Genomic DNA, 23,202 nt, shown 5'->3' on the forward strand with positions numbered 1-23,202 from the left:
TCTCTGCGGCCCCTCCTTTCTTTATATGTCTGTTGCATCCACTGGGATGATATTTGGTGCAGCTGGCGCACCCTGCTGTGAGGGTTGTCGCGGATGCGGCGGGCTTTCGCTCAAGACTTGAAGGCGGCTGCGGTGGTGTTTTGACACTCGTATCTGTGTGTTTCTGAAGAGCGACTCCTCTTTTTTTTTCGCGTTTGCTCTTCTTTTTCGGTGGTGAAGGGGGTTCGGGTAGAGAAGAGCAGGGGGAAGGCCTTTGGGTCGCCCTTTGAGCCCCCCTCTCCCCCCTCTCTCTGCACTGTGCTACTTTTTCTGTTGCGTTTTCCTTTCGCCGGTGCCTAACACTTTCTCCCTATCTCTCCACCTTCGTCGCGTTCTTCACCCGTTGACTGCTGTACCCCCACTCCCTCTCCCTTCATCTTTCGTCTCGTCTTCCCGTCTGCACAGTTTCGTTGCTTTATCGTTTTTCTCTCTGTTGGTTCCCCGCCCTCTGTTTTCTGCTTCTGTCCCCTGCGCGATGCTTTCCCTTTCCTTCGCCCGCGCTGCTGCTCTTCCTCTGCGGCCCTCCTCTTCTTCCCCCTTTTTCCCGCTACTTCTCCCTTCCTGTCTCTTGCCGTGTGTTTGCTCCCCGTCTCCCTGCTTGCAAGCGTCCGTACGCTCACGAACTCACAGCTGACCTCTGCATGCGTTTTTTTTTCTTCCTTCGGGTTCCTCTTGTTGCTCTCTTTTCTTGCCTGTTGTGCTGCCTTTCATACCTGCCTCAGTGCGGGCTGAGGTGTTCCTATGTTGCTCAGTTGCTTCTTTTTCTATGTGCATGTCTGCGTGCGTGTGTCTTGCCATATCTCTCTCTGGAATGATCGGTTGCGCGCGCGCTCTTCCCTCGTGCTTTCCTTCGCGGCGCTGTGTCTGGGAATGAGTTGCTATTGTTGTTTTGCGACTCATCCATCTTTCTCAATGGTGAGGTGTCCCTATGCTCTCTCTCTCCTACGTCTCTGCGCCGGTGTTTGCCCTAGCAGTAGGCTCTCCCACTGCGTCAGTACGAAGGGGCCAATATCGTGCCGGCTGTTGGCGCAAGCTGCTGTAAACGATGTTAGCTCTCCGTCTTTTTTTTGCTGTGCGTTTCTCTTTCTGTTGCCGTTTTAGGATGTTGAAGCTACTTCGAGTCGTGCCGTAACTGTCTTTGCAGCCGCCTTCACTTCTTGTCGTTATTGACGATGGGTGAATGGGGGTATATCGTGTCGACTCGGTGCCACTGCTCCTCCCCCTCTCCTTTTACTCCCTCACCACCACCATCACCACCATTGCAGTCTCCTGTGCAGCTCCCCCTCAAAAACACAACACCAACAGCGATGAATTCGAAGGAAGAATCGAGAAAAACAAGCTTCAGCTGTGGCAGCTGTTGTGGCTCCATCACAAAAAAAAAATGCTGCTCCTTTTCCCTTTCTCGACAAGGTGCTACATTACATTGTGGCCCGTGTTGCTCTCACTTCTTCACCAAGCCAAGAGAATCCTGTCGATGTGTGCGTGTGTGTCTGTGTGTGTGTTCCAGAGCTCAAAGCAGCATTGTCGCTACCGCTGACGCTGGCCTTCCGATCCGCGGCTCTGTTTTGCGCCTCGCCAAAACGGTGGGCCCCCTTCCCCTTCTCCACGCGCCCCCCCCACACGCAAAACAGCCCAGAGACTTGTTGCCACTTCACTTGCCGCGACTCGCTCCTCGTTGGTGATGAAGGTACGCGCCATATTTCTCAATTTCTCTGTGCAACTCACTCCCCCTTCACGCCTTGTCATTCTCCGCAACCAAAGCGTTTTTTTTTCTGCGTTGCTGCTTAACTGTCCACCTCTCCTGCCGCTGCCGACTGAGGCCTCTCCGTGCTACGCAGTGAGCGAATCACAGCCTTACGCTAGAAAACAAAGCTGCATCATCACCGCCGCGCGCTCTGCTCCCTCTGTAGACCACATCCAGGTCGTTCTGTGCCGTCCTCACAACTCACTTCTTGTTTGCCCTTCAAGCCACGCTCGGTCCAGTACCGCTGTCATGGCGACGGAGGACGAGTTGCGGGAGCTTCTCCCGAAGATGCGCTTCAACAAGGAGTTCAAGAAGAAGCAGAAGTACCAGTACAAGAAGCGCGTCGAGGCGCGCGAGAAGGAGCGCGAGATAGTCACCGGCAAGAGGCGCCCAGCGAGCGAACAGATTCAGTCTGCAAGTGATGGCGCGAAGACAAAGACCACAGCAGCGAAGAAGTCCGGTGGTGCAGGAAGAGCGGGAACAAAAAGGAAGCCGAAAACGCGCGTGCCGAAGCTGAAGGTGGCCAATGTGGAGACCGGCAAGGAGACGCTCACAAAGAAGAAGGCGCGGGAGCTGGTGCAGGAAAATCGGAAGAAGAAGGCTTGCGCCAAGAAGGAGCCGAAGCTGACCGCTAAGTCAACCCGTGCAGGTGCGGCCACCGCCGCAGTTGTCTCGAGCGAGACTTTAGAAGGAAAGCAAAGCAAGGCGCGGGTGACAAAGGACGAGCTGCCTGCGACTGCGGCACAGGCGGCATCGTCAGTGGAGCCGACGCAGACACTGACGCAGGCGGAGCGGGACCGTGAGCTGCTTGCTCGGGCAATCCGCGGAGACGATCTGCTCGGCAGCGACGCAGCCGCGGGAGTCGCCGATGACGCAGCATTCATTCGCCAAGACCCGTCGCTCTACCCCGATCACGCCTTCCTGGACGATTACGCGGAGAAGAAGCACGCCGAAGCCGTCTCGGCCGATGAGTTGCTCCAGAACGCGCACCACTTTTTCAAGAAGCTCAGCAAGCAAGAGCGGGCCCTCAACAAGGTTGCGAAGGAGCACATTAACCATCTTCGGGCGGTGAACCGCCGCGGTGGGGACAAACAAGGGTTCCGTTACGTGGTGCCCAAGAATGTGAAGCAGGTGGTGCGAGAGCTACTCTCGGCGCAGAAGGCGCGTGACGGCGACGAGGATCCGGAGACTCTCGTCGACACCGAGCAGCTGGTGTCGACGTTCGGCGGCGACGGGGTGGCGGAGACCTCTGAAAAGCCTGTGCGCCGCAGCCGTCGTCGACGCTTGCGGACGTACTCGGACTTCTACCAGTTTCAGGTGAGTAGGCGGTGGACTCGCAACGCGGAGAACTTCCTTAAGCGTAGTCGATCAAACAAGCTGCTGTTCGAGGCGAAGAAGCACCAGCGTACCATCAAACATTTTTGAGACTAATGCGGCTCTCTAGATGGTAGGGGCCTCGCCACAGGGTGCCTTTCCCTACTTCTGCGCGCCCAGCACCGCTCGCGTTTGCTTGCTGCTCGGCTTGCTGTTGGTGTTCATTCTTTCTTTTTGCCTTCGCTGTGCTACTGCTGCTATTGCTGCGTTCCTGTTTGCCCCACTGTGTGTATGTGTGCGTCGTGCGCCAGTCACTCGGTGATGGTCGATGTTGTAGAAGTAGAAGCAGCGCGGGTGGGCAGAGCGTTGAAGGTGGCGATGAGGGAGGAGGGTTTCAGGGTTTTTGTTCTGGGTGAGCGACACAGGGGTGCTTCCGCGTTTCGTTGGTCTGTTCGCGACAGAGGCGATTTTTCCTATTTGCTACGCTAGCCCTGACCCGCTGAGTTTTCCGCTTCTCTGAAGCGCCCTCTTTCCCATGCTTCTTCGCTCCTTTCACGTTTTGTTTGCCGGCTGGACTGTTGCTTCCAGTGACGCGCTTGCGGCTTTCTGTCGTCCGTCGACACACACACACACACACACACACACACACACAGTTATGAGCGCAGGAACACACAGCCATACTCGCGCAATGTTTCAATGACGGCGGAGGAACGGGGTTCCCTTCGAGAAGGGCGCTCGGGAAGGGTGCTCGTTCGCACACGGCCAAAACACGCAGATCATTCAATGAGCGAGTCGCCGCGGCTATCAAAGACAGTGTGCGGGCTGACAGCCACCCATGCAGGCACTGGTGAAGAAAGACACCTCCACGTGCCCGACTGTGTATGCGTGCGTGTGGCGGATGACTAAGGCGGTAATACATGTTTTTTTTTCGAATAATGGTGGACACGCGCGCCAGTGCGTGTACACGCCACACAAAACGCGATGAGGCGCGCCCTCGCGTAGATGCCGGCACCCGAACGCGGAGCGATGCAAGGGTGCGGAGAGCAACGCAGTGGCCGTCGGGCATGCGGGGCCATCGCTGAGTGTGCGAGCAGAGGCGGAGTGGTTGTGCTGAATGGACCGCGTGTGCCGTTCCATTCCAACGGTCCAAGGGGAGGGACATAGATCTGTAACATGTTGAGCATGCCTTGGCAATCGTGTACCGGCTACTTCCTTCTATGCGTACGTGCTACATTCGCACTTCGTGGGCCTTCACCGTTCCTTCTCTATCCGCCTCCGTCACTACTGTCTTCTTGTGCCGTCGGAACACCGAGCGGCACCTGCGTCGGTCACTCCGACGGCGATCTGACTCACGCACAAGGTACTCAAGGCCTCCGTCTATGCGTGCTCTTGCTCTCTGCAAGAAGCAGGAAAAACGCCCTTAACGGCCATATCCACAAACGTAGTAACGCTCACAGTACCGCCCTGCTCCCAGCTCCTCCCTTCAGCACTCACAGAGAGGCGCGCCCGCGAAGGAATGGGCCGCCAGAAGTCGCGTAACTTGTGGAATGACGGGGAGGGCACCAAGTCTGTGTGTCGCCCTCAACAGGTCACCGTTGCCAAGGGATGGAGGGTGACGCCAGACCTCCTGCCAGCCAAGCCGCTGGCGCCGCGCCGGCGCAAATACGCACCAATTCGCCCCAACAACCGCGACGCAGTCGCCATCCCGCTCGGTGGTCAGAGCTACAACCCGTTGGATGAGGAGCACCAGGAGGCCCTTGCCAAGGCCGTCCGGCAGCTTAGCAAGAAGAAGCTCAAAGATGAGAAGTTTGTGAAGATGATGACAATGGGCCGCGACAAGAAGTACACGGGCAACCTCTCAGCAGACAAGACGTGGGAAGAGGAGGTGCAAGAGACGGAGCCCGCGACTGCAAAGACGCCGAAAAAGAAAAGGACGAAGACGGCGCCTGCCTCCACCGGCGCGTCGTCGTCTGCACCTTCGTCAGCGCCAAGCCCTGTGACGCATAACGGCAACAAGGCAAAGCATGAGAAGGTCGCTGCTGCTCCGGCGGCCGTGGCGAAAAACGGCAAGACGGCCAAAAAGCAAAAGAAGAAGACAAAGAAGGCCACAGCGGAGGAGGCGAAGCGGGCCATGACACACCGGCGTCACCCGAAGCGTGGTGTTGTAGCGAAAGAAACGGACGAGCTCGACGTGCTGCTTGCCGCACATAAGGCAACGGCGTGTAAGCGAGAGGTGGCTCGGCAGAAGCGTCGCGCGGCGAAGAAGGCAAATCTAGCTATTAAACACTACGGCCGGCACTACCACACCCCGCTAGTTCTGGACGTCACGCCGAGTGATAAGCTCGTAGGCTCCTTGCGTCACCTCAGCGGCGGGTATGTTCACCCGGCCTTGGAGCGCATGAAATCACTCGAGGAGCGCAACCTGGTGCCGGCACGCATGCGCCACACTTACAACAAGCGCAAGGTGCTGAAGCCGAAGGGTGAGGTGCGCGTCAAGCGGGAAGAGTTCGGCGTGATGCCCATGACAGGTTTTTGAGCTGCATGTCGAAGGGACTTGCCCTTTGCCCTCCCATGTATGCTTTACTTGCTCACCTGAAATGCGTGCACCATCACGTGGTTTTGTTGTGGTGGTGAGCGCTTCTTCGACTAAACTGCCGCTGTGCCGCGTGCTGTGTTTTGTCTCTCTTTTTCTAAAGGCGTGTCTAATGTGTAAAGGGAGTGCTCACCCTCATGTTCGGTGTGTATGTTTGTGTGTGTGTGTGTGTGTGTGTGTGTCTGTATACGTGCCGTCGCGATAGCCGCTTCTGGTACATTTCTCTCCGGGACAGGTGTTTGTGTCTGTGCCGTCGAGTACAAAAGTAACTTGCCTTATGCCATGAAACCCCGGGTGGAATCATGCGAGTGCGGGCGTCATTCGCGGCCGGGGAGAAACACCGCTGAAGGGGCGCGAAGACTTGTCAACTGTGCTCCTCGCGATGGAGCAGAAACGCGAGACAGGGCTGGTGAACGAGGGCATGAGGCTTTTCGCACCCGCTGTCCACATCTATGAGTTCCATGGTGTTTAGCTGACCGCTGCGGGCCCATCATGCCACCTCCTTCCGTTTCTTGTGACTGCCACCCACCCACGCCTTTCTGTTCCCTCGCCCTCTCTCTTTTGCTGGCTTTCTACCCTCTGCTTCACCTCATCCACGACGGTGTATATGAGTGCACCGGTGTGCCGCACGATAGCTCCCGGAATTGCACTGTCGTAGCAGTGCTGTATTGCACATACGCATACGCACACGTACATAGAGACAGGCACACGTACATGCATATATATATATATATATGCGCTTCTTGTGATTGTGTGGCTGTTGCTGCTGTTCCCCCTCTCTCGACCGTCTCCCTCTTGTCGTCTGTGCTGTTGTGTCGGTGTGTTGTTGGACGGGACCACAAAATAGGCCGAGTAACGGAACTTGTCGGACCATTGCGTCTGAAAGCGAAGCAGCAGGGGAAGGGCCACCGCCAAAGGCTGTGCGACCAGTTGCGCCACTCTCCCGCCTTCGCACGGTTGCTTCCGTCCTTATTCTTTACCCTTGCAATCGCGAAGGATGAGCTTTCTCTTCAAGGCTGTATTGGGGCAGCGCGTGGTGCACCCGCCTCCGCCGGAGAGTGACAAAAAGTTGCACGTGGCGGCAAACGGGATATGCGACACCAAGTCGTCATCGGCGCCTGCGACGAAGCCGGCGAACGCATCGTTGCTCAACACCGGTGCTCACGGCAAGATTTCTGCACCAAAGCCGAGTGTTGACGCTGCGGCATCACCTTCCTCGCCTGCCGGGCCATCCGTCACCGCATCCGCGTCTTTGGCGGGGCCGCAGTCAAGGTCTTTATCATCCTCGCCGTCGCCGCCGCCGCCGCGGCCCAGCACGCCAACACAGACGCTGCTTCTGCGCATTGAGGGCTGCACAGTGGCGCAGGATATCCGTGACGCGCAGCGCGACCTCCTGCGCTGTCCTGACCTCCCATACGCGCTAGATGCAACGTCGCTGAAGTCGCTGCTCGATTTGCTTGTCAGTTACGCCGATGATGAGTCGATTACGGAGCCGACGCTGCATCTGCTTGCCAATGCCACGGACTTAGACTTGTACCCTGACAAACTGGAGTCGAACCGTCGCATCGTCGAAGTCGACGCGGCGGCCAAGCGGCGAGCGAGGGATGCGCTGCTCCAGCCGCTCTTCGGTGCGGTGCCATCGTTGCTAGGCTCGATGAAAACAACAGCGCCATTTTGGAGCCGCTACTATGTGGTTGTCCTGCTTCAGCGACTGGAGGAGTTGGAGCCGTATAAGCTGAATCAGTCCCTGCTTGGCGCCCGTGGCATCGGTGTTCTGCTCGACGCGTTGAACGAGGATGAGCACAATTTCCTGCTGCGTAATCAGGCTTTGTTGCTTCTCACATCGCTGACCTTGGCCGATGCGGAGCTGCAGACCCTTCTGGCCTTTCACAACGCTTTCGACTCGCTCTTTGATGTGATCCAGCGCGAGGGCGGTGTACGGCATGGCAGATCCATTGTGCAGGACTGCCTGACGGTGGTGCACAACATGCTCCGCTCGAACAAGGCAACCCAGAAGTTCTTTCGCGAAATGGGCTGTGCTGCACGGCTGGCGGCCCTGTTCGACTCCGTCCCATCTGAGCTGGCGGCGTGCACGCTGGTGGATCACAGCCGCAGCAGCGGAGACAGCAGCTCTCCAAGCTCCATATACCCCCAACCGAGAGTGTTGACCGAGAAGCTGGAGGCACTCCTCAACGTTACCAAGACTTCCGAGTCGATGCTAAACGTGCTAATGTCCGTTTCCATTCTCGCGTGCGTCCTGCGGGGCGTCGACGAGGGCGAGGAGGAGCGACACTCCACGCAAGACGCCCTTCTTCGATGCGGTCTTCTGACTTCGCTTGCTCGCCTCGCCTTCTGCGGGCTGCTCATCGACGACGCCGTCCGAATCGAAGCAGTGCGGGTGCTGGCGTTGCTGCTGAGAGACTCCCGGCGAGCGGTGGAAGAATGGCTGAACCTCCCGCCGGTCACAACTCTCGTCCGAGCCACTCTGCCCTACACAGTGCAGGTGTGGCCGGCTCCGCGCGCGCTACTCGCATACGTTTGCGAGTCAACTGACACAACCCTCGTCAGTGCTGGCGTGCAGCTCTTCACGGCGGTGCTGAGCGTGCCTGCCTGTCAAGAGCGCTCGGTTGGCGTGTTTCTGAGCGGGTTGGTGTCGCCGACCCTGCAGCGTGGTGATCACCGCGGCGTCCGTGAAGCAGTACAGTCATGGGCTACCACGACGTCACCCCCCAGCAGTCTCAGTGCAGGCACCGCCGGCGCCGTCAATGCGGACGCGCAGTGTGGTGCGGCGCTTGCGCGGGTGCTGCTCTCGTCGCAAACGTCAGCTGTAGAGAAGTTCTACACCGCGCAGGTGCTGCGGGCGCTGGTTACGGTGCCTGGCGCCACTCCGGTGCTCCAGGACCTCGTGAACGCACCGGTGCCGCCGCACTTGCAGACGTCGACGCTGGACGGTCTTGTGAAGGCACAGCCGGGATGGACGCTGTCCTCCCGCCTGCCGCCCTCATTCTTTAACTACACCGTTACCTTCGTGCTTTTCTGCCTCGGTGGCGGTGCGGCGGCACAGCAGGTGAACACGGCGGCTCTCGGTGCCTATGTTGGGGCGCTGCTAGCGTGGATGGGCTCTTCCCCCGTGGCCGCTGCCGCGTTTGTCGAGGAAGCGTCATGGGGTGAGACGCTGCTTCACCAAGCCCGCCGCGACGGCGCTGCCCATTTTCGGTTGTGGCCATCTGTGCTGGTCGCTAGTGCCTGCGTCTTGTCAACGACGGCGACGATCGCCGCTGCCGCCCCACCCACAGCCGCGGCGGCCGCAACGGCTCTCACGCGCCGGTTTCTGCAGATTGTGGGTGGAGGGGCGGCCCTTGACACGATCCTCTTTGACCTGAAAGCCAGCACGCCGGTTTGGCAACACCCCGTGGCGAGCGGGCTGCGAACACAGAACCCCACCCCGTACGATGAGGCTATTGTGGGGCTGGTGGAGCAGCTTGTGGCGGACTTCAAGCAGCTCTTGGACAGCGTTGCGGAGTCTGCATCACAGGTGGCACGTGCGACGATGGCGCTGCGGCCGTCCATACACTCTGCACAGCTGCAGCCCGATGATGAGCAGATGGAATGCCGAGTAGCGTCAGAGCCAGTTGCACCGCCGCTGCCGCCGCCGAGGCACGCGGGTCCGTTGGCATCGATGCAGCAGCCGCCTTCTAGCCCCGCCCTTGCGTCGCTGGGAGGTTTCGGGCACAGCAGTATGCCGCCTGGCAACTTCCGGGCTGAGTCTTCTCTACCACAGCCACTGGCCGCCCCACTGCACCCGGTAGAGGCCCCTCTTCTGGCAGACGCGCACGCGTGCGACTTGGCTGCGCTGCAAGCAGAGCTGGAGGCCGTCCGTGCGGAGAAGGTGAACCTCACGAACGCGCTGAGAGAGTGGCGCGAACGGGCTGAACAGACCGCTGCACAGTGCGCTGCCCTGGAGAAGGAGCAACAGAGGCGCGCCGCCGCGGCCGCGGGCGAAGAGCGCATTCGACTGGAGGATGCGGCTACGTCAGCAGCGGAGGCCGCGCACTCGCACGCCGTATCGGCTGAGGTGGTGGAGGAACTTCGCGAGAACATTCGGCTGCTCGAAGAGGCACTGAGCTCGAAGGAAGAGGAGCATCAGCAACTGGTGGAGTCGCTGAACATGATGGAAGAGCAGCTGCGGCACGTTTCCAACACCACTGCAGCCGCTGCCTCCCAGCAGCAGGAGGCTCGCCAGCAGCGACAACATCAGCAAGAGCAACAGCATCTTCCACCACCGGATGTGATTGCTGCGATGGAAGCGGAGCGCAATGCGGTGGTCGAGCAGCTTGCGCTATCACAAGAGGAGACTGCACGACTGCAGCGCGCTCTGCAAGGCATCAGTAGCGACTACAGCGAATTGCTGCTCCTCGTAGCCGAGCTCAACGAGGAGTGCGTATCGGTGAAGGCAGGCTCGTCCGTAGCAGACACGCCAGCACGGCCGTGGCCTGAGGATGCTGGGCTCAGTCTGAAAAGGGTGGTTGAGGCGCCTCACGAGCCAGCCGTCTACGACGGTGCCATGACTGACGAAACCTTCTTCAGTAGTGCGGAGGTGCTACCTGGAACGGCTGCTACACCGCAGCCTGTGCGGTGGGAGGGCACGATGGATACTGCGGCAACTGGCATGCTCAAAGTGCAAGGGCAAGAGCCGGTGCCCACCACGCAGGCGCGGGCCCTGGCCTTGGCTATCGAGGGACAGCCGAGTGCGGATGCAAATGGCAGGCCTGATGCATCCATGCACGCCTATGAAGCGGCGATGGATGTCACGCTTCACCATTCGGGCGCGCGAACTCCTACGCAAGCTTTCGCGACTCCTCTACCGGCCCAGCGGTCGATTCCGCTGTCGGCAGCGCCAGCCAATCCATTGTCGATTTCCAGCCTAGCTGTGTCGCAGGCGGAAGCAACACCGCCTTCGCTAGCCCCTTTGCCGCAACCCGATGGGGAGCAACAGCAACATGCAGACCAGTCGCCGCCCCCTCCAGCAAGTCATGCCCCTCCTCCACCGCCACCGCCACTGCCCGCAACGGCGCACGAACACCCCTTTCAGCGGTCTGCGCTGCAAGCCCCTCGCTACCCTGACCTGCCCACCATCTTCTTCGGTGGTGGAGACGGCGCTTCTGTAGGGGCGCAGCCGCCACAAAATTCTGTCTCCAACGCTGCTGGCGAGCAGCGCTCGCACGACGGAAGACCACCGCCGCCACCGAGAGATCTGCTGCCGCCGGCCGCGCAGTGTTCGCCTCAGCGAAGTGCCCTGTCGCATCGCTTTCCAGCACCGAGGGTCGAGTGTGCCTTGCTTGCCGAGGACTCACCGCAGAATTCCGACCCCGTGGAGAGGCAGCACAGAGGCGGACTGGTGGACGGTACAGTGCATGACTCTGCGAGAGGGGTGCCGCCGTGGGTTTGTCGAAGTATACAGGAGACACCAGTGACCGACAACATGTTGGAGGCCAGGTATAACACCCCCGACATTTCAGCTACGCACCATTCTGCGCAACTGCGTGCAGAGGAAGCACCGGCTGCTGCTGTGGTCACCACCTCCGGCGCTGCTCTTTCGAATCCTTTCTTGGCCGGCGCTGGAAGTCCCGAGGATAACTCAATCGCGATGGCGGGTGGCGACTGCACGCTTCTCGGAAGCGGCGGAGACCGGGCGATGGGAGTCGAAGGAGCCAGGGACCGCGGTGCAGCTCGCTGGACCACGAGGGAGTCGTCTTTAGCGACAAACGCACCACCGCAGCCACAAACTGCCGCGGCGCCGAACAACAGCGCAGGGAGCACAAGCGAGGCATCCCGTCGTGGTGTACCTGAGACCGAGTCTCTCGAGGCGAACAACCCAAGCAGTACTCCTACAACGGCCTACAACCCGTTTGCGGACCTCAACGCCAGCGGCGATGAAGCAGATGACGATATCGGTGACCTGCGCTAATGGCTTCGAGAAAGGGACGTAGGCGCGGCGAGGCGGTCGGTCTCTCTTGTATGTCTGTATTGTCCTGGGTGGACCCTGCGTATGTCCATCGTACGAGTCGAGAGGAGCGGCTCGTGATGTTTCGAGGACTGCATACGCCGATCCGGTTTCTAGCGATGCATTTGTGCGTCATGGGCTGCCTTTTTTTTTCGCGCGCGTGTGTCTGTGCGGGTGGGTGGGTGGGTGGAGGCGTGCGTGCTGTCCACTTTTGTTGTGGTCGTCTTTGTGTGTATCTCACTCTCTTCCTAGATTAGCCAGTAGTAAACCTGTCGTGATTTCCCGCTGCCCTCTGGGGCGCTACTGCCTTTGCCTGGCGCTTTGTCGAGCTTGTCGTTTGTCGTTGCTGACGCCGTAGATTCATGGCGGACGTGCTACTTCCACTTGACAAGCTCCCACTGTCATCCATCACTGCGCTGTCGCTGCCTTTCTCATTTCCCGTGTGTTCCTACACCCCCCTCCCCTGCTCTGTTTGTGGTTGTTTCCCTACTTCTGTAACGTTTCATCTTCGCACAGCCGTGTGCGTTTCACAGCCGTTGTCCTGAGCTCGTTTAGGTGTAGAACACGCACGGAGGAACTGACGCGAGCGCTGTGCGCCATAACACAATCGAATACGTCACCACTTACCGCTGGGGAGAGCCCAGTCACCAACGGTGTAGCCTCAGCTCTGTGTGCAAAAAAAGAACAAGGACGCCTCACCGTTCTCTCGACGCGAGCGGTTTCCCCCCCCCCCGGCTACTTCGCGTTGCCGCAGCCTCTCGGTCGCTGCCCTTGCGCTTCGACGACGGTTTCGGCGCCTTCTATGACTGCCATCGCCCTCCCGCCCCTCCCGCTTCCCCACTGACAATCTCCCCCCCTTTTTGTTTTACATCACCGCCCTTTCTCTCTCTCTGCGTCTCATATCTGTGGTATTGTCTGTGTTCCTCTGCGTACAGAATTTACGTCTGGTTGCAGCGGTGCACCGCGCGCTATTCTCGTGCTGGTGCCTCTTTTTTTTTATTGCTTGTGTTGCTTCTTGTCTGCTGTGGTAGTGGTGAAGGCGTTGGATTTCTACTGCCTCTCTCTCTCTGCCTCACCTCTTTCTCTCAGACGTTGCGTCTTGGCTTGTTTCTCGGACGAAGCTGGGCTGACGTACCATCAAGAGGCGACGTTCTATTTCCAAAGAAAAAGGAAAGACGCAGTAGCGGCGTCTATCCTTAAACGCACGTCATCACGACCGGACTGGGGAGGGGTAAGCGTGCAAAGGACCTGAGCAGTGGTGGTTCAACGGCCGTTGCCGTTCGATTGCCCCACTGTGCCGGGCGCCCATTATCTCCTCACGTTGCTCGTGCGTGCACACGTTGCTCCACGCTTCCTCGCCCTTGTTTCCTCTCTCCCCCTCTGTGCGTGTGCGTGTGTCTTATTTGTTTGTCGCTGACTGGGTATTCATCTACTTTCTTTGTTGTTGGTGAGTGATGCTCTCTGCGGCTGCGGACTGGGAGCTCGATTAGATCGTCTTTGTGTTTCCACACACAGGCACACGCACACGCAACTCCCCCTTCTGTTTCGTTGTGTCGTTTCCTTTCTCCTTTGTGCTGATTGCATCTATCGCCCCTCCCCCCTCTTCATTTTCTGTGCGTCTTAGGTAGTGTCTGCTCGCCTTGTACTTGTATTGCTTCCCTTTCTCTCTCTCTCTCTGTGTGTGTGTGGTGTGCCACTTATATAAATATAAATATATACCACTAAAAATCTCGGCTGTGTGTCGCTCACCAGGCGCGTGAGCACGCGCGCGCTGTCTCGGTTCTTGCCTTTTTGCGTTCATCGAGGTTGTTGACGCGAGTACATCGTTGAATACTCCCCTCTGGACACATAGACTGATATAACTTCACTAGTCGCCATGACTCAGCCTGCTGCTGCTGTTGCTGCAGCGGCTCCCGCGCAGACGGCGCCAATCCTTGGCGAGTGTGTGCTCAAACTTTCACGCTCGACCACCTACGAGCCACCACTGTACCTTTTCCCAGAGTTGCTGCCGCCGGTACCACAGGGAACACCGCCGCTGCCAGTGTGGGACGCTGTGGCCGATGCTGTGGACATCGCTGCCTCGTCGTGGCGCGTGGCAGATGCGACGCAGCTGATTGCGGCTGGCGTGGCAGCAGCCGGCACAAGCGGTATCAAGCCCAGCACAGGAGTGGAGCGCAGGCCGCAGGCGATGGTGACGCTGACATCTATGATTGCCGAAAACCGTCTGCTGGCGGCAGGCTTGGATGCAACGGTGCTGGAGAGAGACGCCTTCTCATCGGCTGCAATCATTACCCACCTGGCCGCGCTTCAGGCACGGATGGGGCTGAGCGACGAGGAAGGCGCCGCCATCATGTCGAACCACTTCATTAATCTTCTCGCGTGGCAAAAGCTGCGAGAGCTTAACGGCCCCTCCTTGCACGCCGCTGTGTCTCGTGCCGAGCAAAAGGTGAGCGATGAGGAGGCGGCAGGGAGTGCCGCCTTTTCGCCCTCCCACGCTGCACCACCCCCGTCTCGGAAGCGCAGTCGCGCTGACCAGGACAATGACGAGAGAGATGTGTGGCTCCCGTCGCCACATCCATGGGCAACGGAGGCGGAGCTGGCAGCGTCGGACGGCTCTGGGCGATTTGTGGCGGTGAGCGAGGCGAACGTAGAGCAGCAGGTAGAGCTGCTGCGCACTCTTGCTGAGCTCTACCACCGTCCCTGGCGGACGCTCGCTTCACGAGGTCAGCAGACCGACTTTGTGGTGCCGCCAGGAACGGTGAACGTCACTAGTCCGTTCGCGGACAATAGCAAGGTGCCAGGGGCCCTTCTAGACCCTGCCACCGCCCTCGGGTGGGGGGCGACCCTCTCCTCATCACTCAGCACAGACTACTTTGGTGGCGTGCGTGTGGCGCACACCGCCTGCTTCTACGCGGTGGTGCTGTCTGCGGGAACGCCCACTTCAGCCGGGAAGTCCGTTGCCCCCGCTCCCACGCGTCTGCCACTGGACGAACTTACCACCTACTTTGGACGTGAGTCAGGGGTACGAGGAGCGGCTGCTGTTGCCGCGGCAGCGGCTACTCCCATCGCCGGCGCCTTGGCTCCTTACACTACCCACCCAGAGGTGCTCTCCCGGTTTCAGTTCGCGCTGGTGCTGCGGCCGGTGTACGAACACGCCGCGGATGCCAATGAGGTGAGGCGGCCCGACAGCCACTTGCACGTGGGCAAACGAGAGCCATCGACCGATGACGAGGCGTCCGAGAGCGATGCGGACGCGCATCAAGGGCACGCGGCGGTGCTGCACACAAAGCGACCGCATCACTACACGCTGTGGCTCGTCAACTACGGTCGCAATGGTGTGCGCGTAGCTGGACGAGGCTGGGTGCTTAGCGAGCCGCGCCAGCTGCAAGCCGGCGACGTACTCATTGTAGGAAGTGAAGTGCAGCTACGTGTGGAGGAGCACTTCTCTGCTGCCGCCGCTCGTGCGCCTGTCGTCAGCGACGCGACTCTCAACACCGCTTCGGTGAGCTCATCGCAAGTGAAGCAGGAGCGGATCGAGGGGTAGCAGCACACGAGTGTGGCCGTCACGATGGTGTGCCGATGAAGTCTACGCAGCGTGATGATTCGTTGGTTTTGGTTCGTTGTTGGAGTGTCGGCTTTGTGGCTTTCTTTCTTCTTCTCTCACGCGCGTCGCGGCAGGGACATGGGCTCGTCCGCTTCACTTCCTGCCGCTCGTAAGCAGGCGGAGTCATGCCTTTCGGTTGGTGTACTTCTGTCTGGTATTTGAGGGGGGGGGAGTTCTCTCCCTCTCCCTCCCTTTTGTGGTTGTGTGGTGTTTCTTCTGATTTCTTTTGTGTGTTTGTCCCCTTCTCCGTTGTCGTTCCGTTGTTCCTTGACGTCCTTCGAGGACCACTAAACACTCATTGCTCGTAAGACGGTCACGCATGTCTACAGGTAGAGAACGTGAAACACACACACACACACATCGAGAGGGAAAGAAAATATCGGGGGCTTACCGAACAGAAAACAGAAAGCGATCATTTGCGGGCTTGTGGCGCTGCTTGTTGGTTTTTCTCTGTCTCAGTGATGCTGCTGCTCGTGCAAGCGGAAGGACCCGGACACGTGCGTCATGTTGTGCACGCCTGAGTGGCGCACCGCTGCTCCGCAAACTCCATCTTTTTTTTTCAGCATTGCTCCGCTGCTTGTTTTGTTTCCCAAGAAGGGAAGGATGTGCTGTCAAGCGCCTTAGAGGTGGTGGTGGCGCGGAGGAGCAGTCGAAGCGTGTGTGTGGACACTGCGGGCCACGGGCACAGCACAGCCCCGACACGAGCACCAAAGGGGCTGCCGTCTCTCTTGGAATGCATCGAGGCACCGCTTTCTATTCTTCCCTTTCCTTCCCCTCCTGCTTCCCGTGTCTTCCTCAGCGGAACACATATACACGCACGTACACACATTTACATACAAGGTTGCTTAGCAAGGGAAGCCCAACTGTGGTGCGATACCTCGTCTGCTTCTCTTGCCGCACGCATTCCTTCTCCACCCCCTCCCACACTCGCACACCCTTGGACTCCCCTTGTGCTTTCTGCTCTTGTTGCTGGAGGCAATGGTTGGCTGGACCAGACAAATCTATATCTAGACAGGTATATTGCTGCATCGCCCCTTTTCGCTGACGCGTTGCGCGTGCTGAAAGCGTGCTTGCAAGGTGGTTCCGGGACCGATTTTCTTTTTTTCCCCCGCCCCCTCTCCTCCCTCCACGATCACTCGAATTCCACAACCAACCGACGACCAAGTTGAGGTGGCAGGAGGGGACAGCGCGAGCGGCTCAGCTGTTAGGTCTATTCTGCCACCACAGACATCATCGGAAAAAGTCACAGCCGGTAAAAAAAGGGGGACGAGCCGATCAGCAGAGGAAACATGGGCATCAGTGTCTATTCGCTAGTCTCAGCCGTGGTTCTGTGCCTGAACGCACTGGCCATCCTCTCGGAGTCGCGGTTCCTCTCCAAGTTTGGCTTGGCCACCCCACAGGCCTTGCAAGAGGGCTTTGCGCCGCAGCAAGACACCGCCTTCAATGACATGGTGCCATCCTCTTTTGATGCCGACTTCGGCTCTAATCGGAACGGCGGTGTCCGCTCTGTCTCGTCCGTCAAGTTGCAGATCGGCTCTCTTTTGCACTCCATCCGCCTCCTGATGCGCTGGCCCCTCATCTTTGTGAACATCACGTTGATTGGCCTTGCGTTGATCTTCGGCTGATGAGGGATACCGCAACATGGACCACGAACGCAAGCACGGAAAGGAGACGCGTCTTCTCTCCACACGTGTACACTCAGCAGCGAAGCGGAAACAGTCAGAAAAAAAAATAACGTAATCGCCACGCATGTCAACGTATCTCAGTGGGGCGCATGCAGATGCGCTCTGGTGAGCACGCGTATGCTGTCACCGCTCCAAGTGTGGCATCTGCCACTTGCTACCTCCTCATGCACCCCCCTCCCCGTGCCCCTTTCTGCCTGTCCTGGTCACCACCGCTGGCATGGATGTCATGTTTGCTTCCTTCCTCTTCCTCTCACTGGGCTGCGCATCGGAACAACAACAAAAGCACAAGCAAGCACTCACGGCACGCGCTGCCTCTCCTGCTTTGGAGAATCTTACACTCGTAGGCTTCGCAAATGCCTTCTGTATTCGAGGCGAAGGGACTTCCCTCACTGGGTCCGCCCGTGTCGAACTGGGGCACGAACCAGCCCGGAACCGGAGTCGCGCGCAATACACGTCGCGAGAAGCTTGGGCTGTGGAGCGCTGTCGCCCTGCAGCAACACTTCACCGCTACCGGCGGTCGCGGAGGTCTGCCGCTGCCGCTGTCGTCGTCTGCGTTGCCCTCGCAGGAAGACAGGGGCACCGCCGCGGCGCTGGGTGACAACGCCGGCTTCTCTTCGGGAGCTGTGTCCTCAGACCTTCGGTCGCACCTCGGACCTGCGCCAAGTCTCGCCGGGCGATTGCACAAGCCGACACTTGCGCAGCGTATGGGGCTTGTACCAGGTCCGACGCCGCCACCGTCGGCGGACGACTGGCGTGTCATCACGCATCGTGCCCTCCAGCGCGAGCATCGACACGCGCGTGACGCTGGTTCACCCGGGGCCAACCCGTCTATCTGCCCCATCTGCCAAATGAGCTACTCCACCAACTGCGACGAAGGCCAGGTGATCCTAAGTTGCTCGCACGTCTTCCACGCCCGATGCTTTCGCTCCTTCGAGCGCTACGTGCGCGCTCAGCAGAGAGCTGATGCCCTTCGAATTGGCGAGGTTAGCGCCCCACTGGCGTGTCCGGTGTGCCGCACGCAGAGCTACTATAAGCGCATCTTTTACGAGGGCAAGGCGGTAGCGCAACGAGCGGCCATCGTCAAGGTACAAGCCGCTGTCCGCGGTCTCCTCGCGCGGCGCGCCTACATCAAGATAAAACTGCAGAACAACCCAGAGTTTCGCACGCGTTATGTGCAGGAACGTCTCGCCCGTCTGTCTGCTGCATGGCAAACTTTTTGTGCTGAGCAGGAGCAACGTCGAGCGGGTTTGCAAACAGCACTCACCGTGCAACAGGAGATGGCTCGCGCAGCCTTCCTGAGTGAAGAGGCATGGGCGGAGATCTGGAGGAAGGCAGTGCATGGCCCGTCCACCTCCAGCGAACCTGGAAGTTCGGCAGCTCCGTCAACGGCTGGCGCGTCGGTGCAGTGCCCTATATGCCTGGAGCTCATTCACTGCTCGCAGTGTCCCGGCACCGGGGCCGCCGCATCTCATGCAGGTGGGGTGCGCCGTTTGACTGGAAAGGACGCTGTGGCGGCGATGTGGGCGGCCTACGAAGCTCGAAAGGTGGCCAAACGTCTTCCGTCTGTCGAGCCGAAAGCGGCAAGGGCGTCTGCTGGCGCGCTTGTGAGATCTGCGGTGAAAGGTGCAGCGCAGCGCAAGACGGGCAACTCATTGACCCCTATGCCCGGAGCTGTAGCCTCGGTAAGGGACGGAAAAGTTGCATCGTCGCGCGCACCAGAGCACCGAGCAGGACGCCAGAAAGGATTTGCTCAACCGACAGCTGCCGCGCCGTGGCCTGAGCATGCGAATGCATTCGCTGCACTGTCGTCTGCCCCGGGAGTGGACGCGGTGGGCGCTCACGAGGCTGCCGTGGTGCTCCCGCAGAGTGGAATCCTGCTGAGTTGCGGTCACTGCTTCCACGCCGCGTGCATTGACTGCTACGAGCGCTTCCATGAGCGGCGTTGCTTGGACATGGTAGAGCAAGATGGTGGAGCAGTCGTCGCTTTTCCGAGCCGCTGCCCCGTTTGCCGCTCCGGCTACGCCAAACACCCGATGTAATCATTCCTGTGGGAACATGGTGAGACGAGTTTGAGAGAGGGAACGCAGGGTGCGGCGGAGCCACGGTGTGCCGACCTCCGTCGCACTCCCTTTCCACACACCTCCGCGCCCACTGGCGGAAGAGGATTTCACCACCACATGTAAGGTGGCATGTACTTTTTTGTTGTTGTTGTTGTTTTTGCTGTGCTTACAGCTCTTGTTTCTTGTCGCTTGCGTGCTCTCGCGCACGCTTTGAAAGGCAGAGCAGAGATGGACAGCAATCTTCCAAGCGCTGCCTCTGAACGTCCGGCGCATGCCGCATGGCTGCACTAGCGCGTGAGTGGGGAACCGCATTTGCTAGTGGCGTTCTACCGTGTCTCATGGTCTTGCTTCTCATCCAGCCTACGGGTGCGTGTTTCCTCTTTGTGTTATGACGGTCCCTTCCTCACGCACGCACAGATGCAGTCCAAGGACCCCCTCTGAAGAGCTGGGACGAACGCGGATAAGCACTGTCACGCGCTATTCCCTTGATGCGCGCGAGGCACAGGTGGTATGGCTTTCATAGACGCCGCCATGAGCGGCGGCCCAATAAAGAGAAGACCGAGGATGGGAATCATGAACTTGCTCTTTCCGTGGTGCTCAGCTAGCGAGCGCGTGCAGAAGAGGTGAAATAGGGACAAATTGATGGGTGTGGGTGTGGGTGTGTGCACCGGCTGCTTCTCTCTGGCCTCCTCACGACTGTTTTTCTGTCTCTGGGCGTTTGCCTCTCTTTTTGTTTGCTCTTCTTCAATCTTGCATGGTGCCCTCTCTCCCTCCCTCCATTCCAGGAAATGGCGGGGATCGACTACTCGAAGTGGGACAAGCTGTGCGACAGCGGCACCAGCAGCGGCACCGAGTACGAAGGGGACAGGGACGACAAGGGGCACGATGACAGCAGCAGAGCCCCGCAGGTCACACGGCTGGAGTATCCGTCTCGCGTGACACTGGGCCCGAATGGGGTGCAGCTCGAGCAAGTGCCACCCAAAGCGTCGGCCAGCCCGTTTCCGGGGACGTGTGCACCTCCTGAGGAAACGGATAACGGCAGTGTTGCTGTGGCAAGATGCCCAATCAAGGAAGAGTCTTTTCACGCCGAGTACGACACGGGGGCTTCGAACGCCAGCAGTCACGCTACCGGCAACACAGCTGGGAGACGGGATGATGATCAGGAACGCATGGGCGCCACTGATGATGACGAGGATCTGCTATACGAGAGCCTTGCCCGCAACGGTGGCCGGGAGGGCTCCCACCACTGGTGGACCCAAACCGAAGACACGGTAACTGTCAGCTTTTTGGTGCCTTGGGAGACGAAGGGCAAGTCTGTGACCGAGTTTCGTCTCTACGAGGCACGCTCGACGACGGCGCTAGAGTCGGAGCTGCTTCAAGCTCACTTGGAGATAACGATTCTGGTGCGGCCAGCGTGCCTGACATCGCCGAGTAGCGGCCCGTCTGCCTCAGCGGCGCCTCTCCGCATACACCAAGTGTTCCGCTACCCCGTGAAGCTATCCGAGGATCTGATTGACGGCTGTTGGCAGCTGCACTTCATGCCTAGACGTCACCTGCGTCTCTTGGTTGTGCAGCTCTTTAAAGAACCCGTTGGTCTTGGCATGACGCTGTGGTGGGACCGCTGCTTTGTAACGGACACGACTTCCGTGATTGCTGATACACAAACCATTCCAGACCGAAAGCGGCGGATGGAAGCGACGCCAGGGTCGAAGGAGAAGGCGGGGCAGTTCCGCAAAGTATGGGCCGACGCACACGAGGAGTTTCGTCGGCGTGCGCAGGAGCGCAAGCGTAAAATCATTGAGTGAATATGGAACGCATCGACGCATCGCGCACCCACAGAAGCGAAAGAACAAACCAAAGCGAATGCTAGTCCAAAGAAAAGCAAAACAGCTCGTGAGCAGCGGGGGAGAAAAAGTGAAAGACAGGAAATCCCGTGCGTGACGGCACACCCGCCGCGCTTTGCTGCAGTGCCTGGTGGATGCGGAAGCCGTCCGCTGAGCTAGACTCGCGAAGATGGCAAGCAAGTGGTCACCTCAATGGAAACGAGAATCGACCCACCGCTCCGCGCGTGACGATCAAGGAGAGCGGTACCCGTTGTGCAATGCGGATGCGCGTGCCTGGCTTGCCACTCGTACATCCATCTTTCACCCCCTTCCCCGCCGACCCTCTTATCTCATCTCTTCTTGCTTTTCTCTTCGGTGTTGCTGTGTGTCTGCGGCCCTCGTGTTGTCGGTGGTGCGCCAACGTGCGCAGTGTACACGCATGCGCGCGAGCGAACGTATCCGCATGTCAATGGTTTCTCTGTTCTTCGAGCGCTTCTGTCCGTGCACATAGCAAGGACAGCATCAACAAGGACACGAAAAGCAGGCACGCAGTGAGCCTCATTTTTTTTTGGTGGTGTACTTCGCTTCCCCCCTCTTCACACACGCACGTGCAAGGTTCCCATCACCTCTTGGGCAGTCATATATATCTTGCGTCGTTTCGGTTCTCCGGTTTCCTGCGGCCCCAATGCTTAACAAGGCGGACTTGGTGGTGTTTTACTTCACCTACGCCGCTCTCATGATGGCACTGATGGTGTGCAGTGTCTTGTCACCCATCCAGGTGCGATCCGTTGGTGAGCGGAACCTGTTTGTTTACGGCGTAGCACTTGCGTACAACCCGCCACCCAGCACGTGGCTTGCGGCATCGGACAGAGCCTCGAAAAGCAGCATCGATATCATGGACACCAGTAGTGGGTCATCACTTCCCATCGAGGGAGTGCGCATTAGAACGTCGCTAGCGCACCTCCCCGCTTCGACGCTGACACGCTGCATGACCGCCTACCTTGTCTTTGCCTCATTGTGCCTCCTCACGTGCCTCTCACTCCTCGTCTCCTTGTTCGTCCAGATGCTGCCGTTGAAGCACGGCCGCGCTGCCGTCTTGATCACGCGCGTTCTCGCGGTTCTCGTGCCGCTCGCTGCCATCGCCTGCTTCGCGATGGCGGCCGTTCTCGGGCTCCAGTCCCATTTGTATCACAATGTGGCAGCGGGGTATTACACTGACGCGCGCCGTGACAGCCCTGTAAGGAAGCTGCACTCTGGCTTCTTTTCCTCCGTCGCCGCTGCGGTCATCGGGCTCTTGGTCGTTTTGCTATCTCCCGTGCTCCGAATGTGGTGAGGGAGCGGGGGAGGAGGTTGGCGCCCCGTTGGCACCCCAGCGCCTCAGTTTTCGCATGTGGCACTTTGCGTGATTGCAGCATGGAGGATTTCTTCCTCGCTTTTTTTCTGTTTTTCGTCCTTCGTCTTTCCAACTACCACTGCAGACTCCTAATGATCAGGGTTACAGCGCAGCGCGTGGCATCCAGCGCCCAGTGCACGCCTCCCCCTCCCCTCACTGAGTCGAGGAGGCCTGGTAGTCCCCCCTCTCCTATCCCCTGCCAAATGGTGATCCGCTTTCTGGTAGTGACAGCGGCAGGTCCCCACGACCTAGGGGGAGGGGGGTCATTGCGGTGCATCGCCACGGATGTCGGCGGTCAGGTCCTGGAGAGGGGTGCATCGGGCCAACCTGCGACAGCGAACATGTCTGTCTTGTCCATATGATGTGCAGAGTGTCAGCGTGACTCGAACGTGTCTCCTACCCGGCCCTCGCATTGCCTACTGTTGGGTAGGGCAGCCTGGGTCTGTCACTCCGAGGGGGATGCACGAAGGGTGGCAACCGGCATGATGGAGGCGGCTGTGTGGCGGGGTGGGTGGGTAGCGTTGGAGGCAGGAGCCGTGCTCGGATGGCGGAGGCGGTGCATTGCTGCGCGGCGTGTGTGTTTACCGTTTCCTCGTACCACGCGAATGGGGCCTGTGGGTGGCCGGGGCTCTAGTGGAGTTGCGCTCACGTTGTCTGGCAGCGAATGAGCAAGTTGAGACAAAGAGTTCTCGATGCCACGCTCGTGTAGAGAAGGCTGTGGAGGTGAAGTTGTTTTTGCCTGGTGCCATCCACCACACGGAGCATGCGCGACCTACTTCATGTTTAGCGGAGCGAGAGAGGGCCGAGCGTGCTACGCACGCGGTCAATCTGGATTCAAGGGAAACGATGCGGTGATGACCTGCATTGCTGTCGGCATCGTTTGTATGACACCGACTGGTACTATCTCCGGTTTCTGCCGGCCTTCTTCCTTTCTCGGTCTACT

At 59.1% G+C, this 23,202-nt stretch overlaps 8 protein-coding genes across 8 annotated transcripts; all 8 read left to right on the forward strand.

Annotated features, from left to right (window-relative positions):
* Nucleotides 1-1,720: 1,720 nt before the first annotated feature.
* LMJF_35_2470 (conserved hypothetical protein) lies at nucleotides 1,721-3,208 on the forward strand (the record flags this gene model as incomplete). Its single annotated transcript, XM_003722592.1, has 1 exon — nucleotides 1,721-3,208. One exon carries the CDS (start codon nucleotides 1,721-1,723, stop codon nucleotides 3,206-3,208), a length of 1,488 nt encoding a protein of 495 aa, XP_003722640.1.
* Nucleotides 3,209-4,613: 1,405 nt separating this feature from the next.
* On the forward strand, nucleotides 4,614-5,633 carry LMJF_35_2480 (conserved hypothetical protein; the record flags this gene model as incomplete). Its single annotated transcript, XM_003722593.1, has 1 exon — nucleotides 4,614-5,633. One exon carries the CDS (start codon nucleotides 4,614-4,616, stop codon nucleotides 5,631-5,633), a length of 1,020 nt encoding a protein of 339 aa, XP_003722641.1.
* A 1,054-nt stretch (nucleotides 5,634-6,687) lies between these two features.
* On the forward strand, nucleotides 6,688-11,658 carry LMJF_35_2490 (conserved hypothetical protein; the record flags this gene model as incomplete). The annotated part of the gene is made up of 1 exon (XM_003722594.1): nucleotides 6,688-11,658. The coding sequence occupies one exon, from the start codon at nucleotides 6,688-6,690 to the stop codon at nucleotides 11,656-11,658; it is 4,971 nt and encodes a 1,656-aa protein (XP_003722642.1).
* Nucleotides 11,659-13,570: 1,912 nt separating this feature from the next.
* LMJF_35_2500 (conserved hypothetical protein) lies at nucleotides 13,571-15,238 on the forward strand (the record flags this gene model as incomplete). The annotated part of the gene is made up of 1 exon (XM_003722595.1): nucleotides 13,571-15,238. One exon carries the CDS (start codon nucleotides 13,571-13,573, stop codon nucleotides 15,236-15,238), a length of 1,668 nt encoding a protein of 555 aa, XP_003722643.1.
* Nucleotides 15,239-16,587: 1,349 nt separating this feature from the next.
* Nucleotides 16,588-16,923, forward strand: LMJF_35_2510 (conserved hypothetical protein; the record flags this gene model as incomplete). The annotated part of the gene is made up of 1 exon (XM_003722596.1): nucleotides 16,588-16,923. The coding sequence occupies one exon, from the start codon at nucleotides 16,588-16,590 to the stop codon at nucleotides 16,921-16,923; it is 336 nt and encodes a 111-aa protein (XP_003722644.1).
* Nucleotides 16,924-17,831: 908 nt separating this feature from the next.
* Nucleotides 17,832-19,022, forward strand: LMJF_35_2520 (conserved hypothetical protein; the record flags this gene model as incomplete). The annotated part of the gene is made up of 1 exon (XM_003722597.1): nucleotides 17,832-19,022. One exon carries the CDS (start codon nucleotides 17,832-17,834, stop codon nucleotides 19,020-19,022), a length of 1,191 nt encoding a protein of 396 aa, XP_003722645.1.
* An 809-nt stretch (nucleotides 19,023-19,831) lies between these two features.
* LMJF_35_2530 (conserved hypothetical protein) lies at nucleotides 19,832-20,848 on the forward strand (the record flags this gene model as incomplete). The annotated part of the gene is made up of 1 exon (XM_003722598.1): nucleotides 19,832-20,848. One exon carries the CDS (start codon nucleotides 19,832-19,834, stop codon nucleotides 20,846-20,848), a length of 1,017 nt encoding a protein of 338 aa, XP_003722646.1.
* A 703-nt stretch (nucleotides 20,849-21,551) lies between these two features.
* LMJF_35_2540 (hypothetical protein) lies at nucleotides 21,552-22,199 on the forward strand (the record flags this gene model as incomplete). Its single annotated transcript, XM_003722599.1, has 1 exon — nucleotides 21,552-22,199. The coding sequence occupies one exon, from the start codon at nucleotides 21,552-21,554 to the stop codon at nucleotides 22,197-22,199; it is 648 nt and encodes a 215-aa protein (XP_003722647.1).
* Between the last annotated feature and the right edge of the window lie 1,003 nt (nucleotides 22,200-23,202).

Source organism: Leishmania major, chromosome 35 (genome assembly GCF_000002725.2).
Source record: "Leishmania major strain Friedlin complete genome, chromosome 35".
NCBI lineage: Eukaryota > Euglenozoa > Kinetoplastea > Trypanosomatida > Trypanosomatidae > Leishmania > Leishmania major.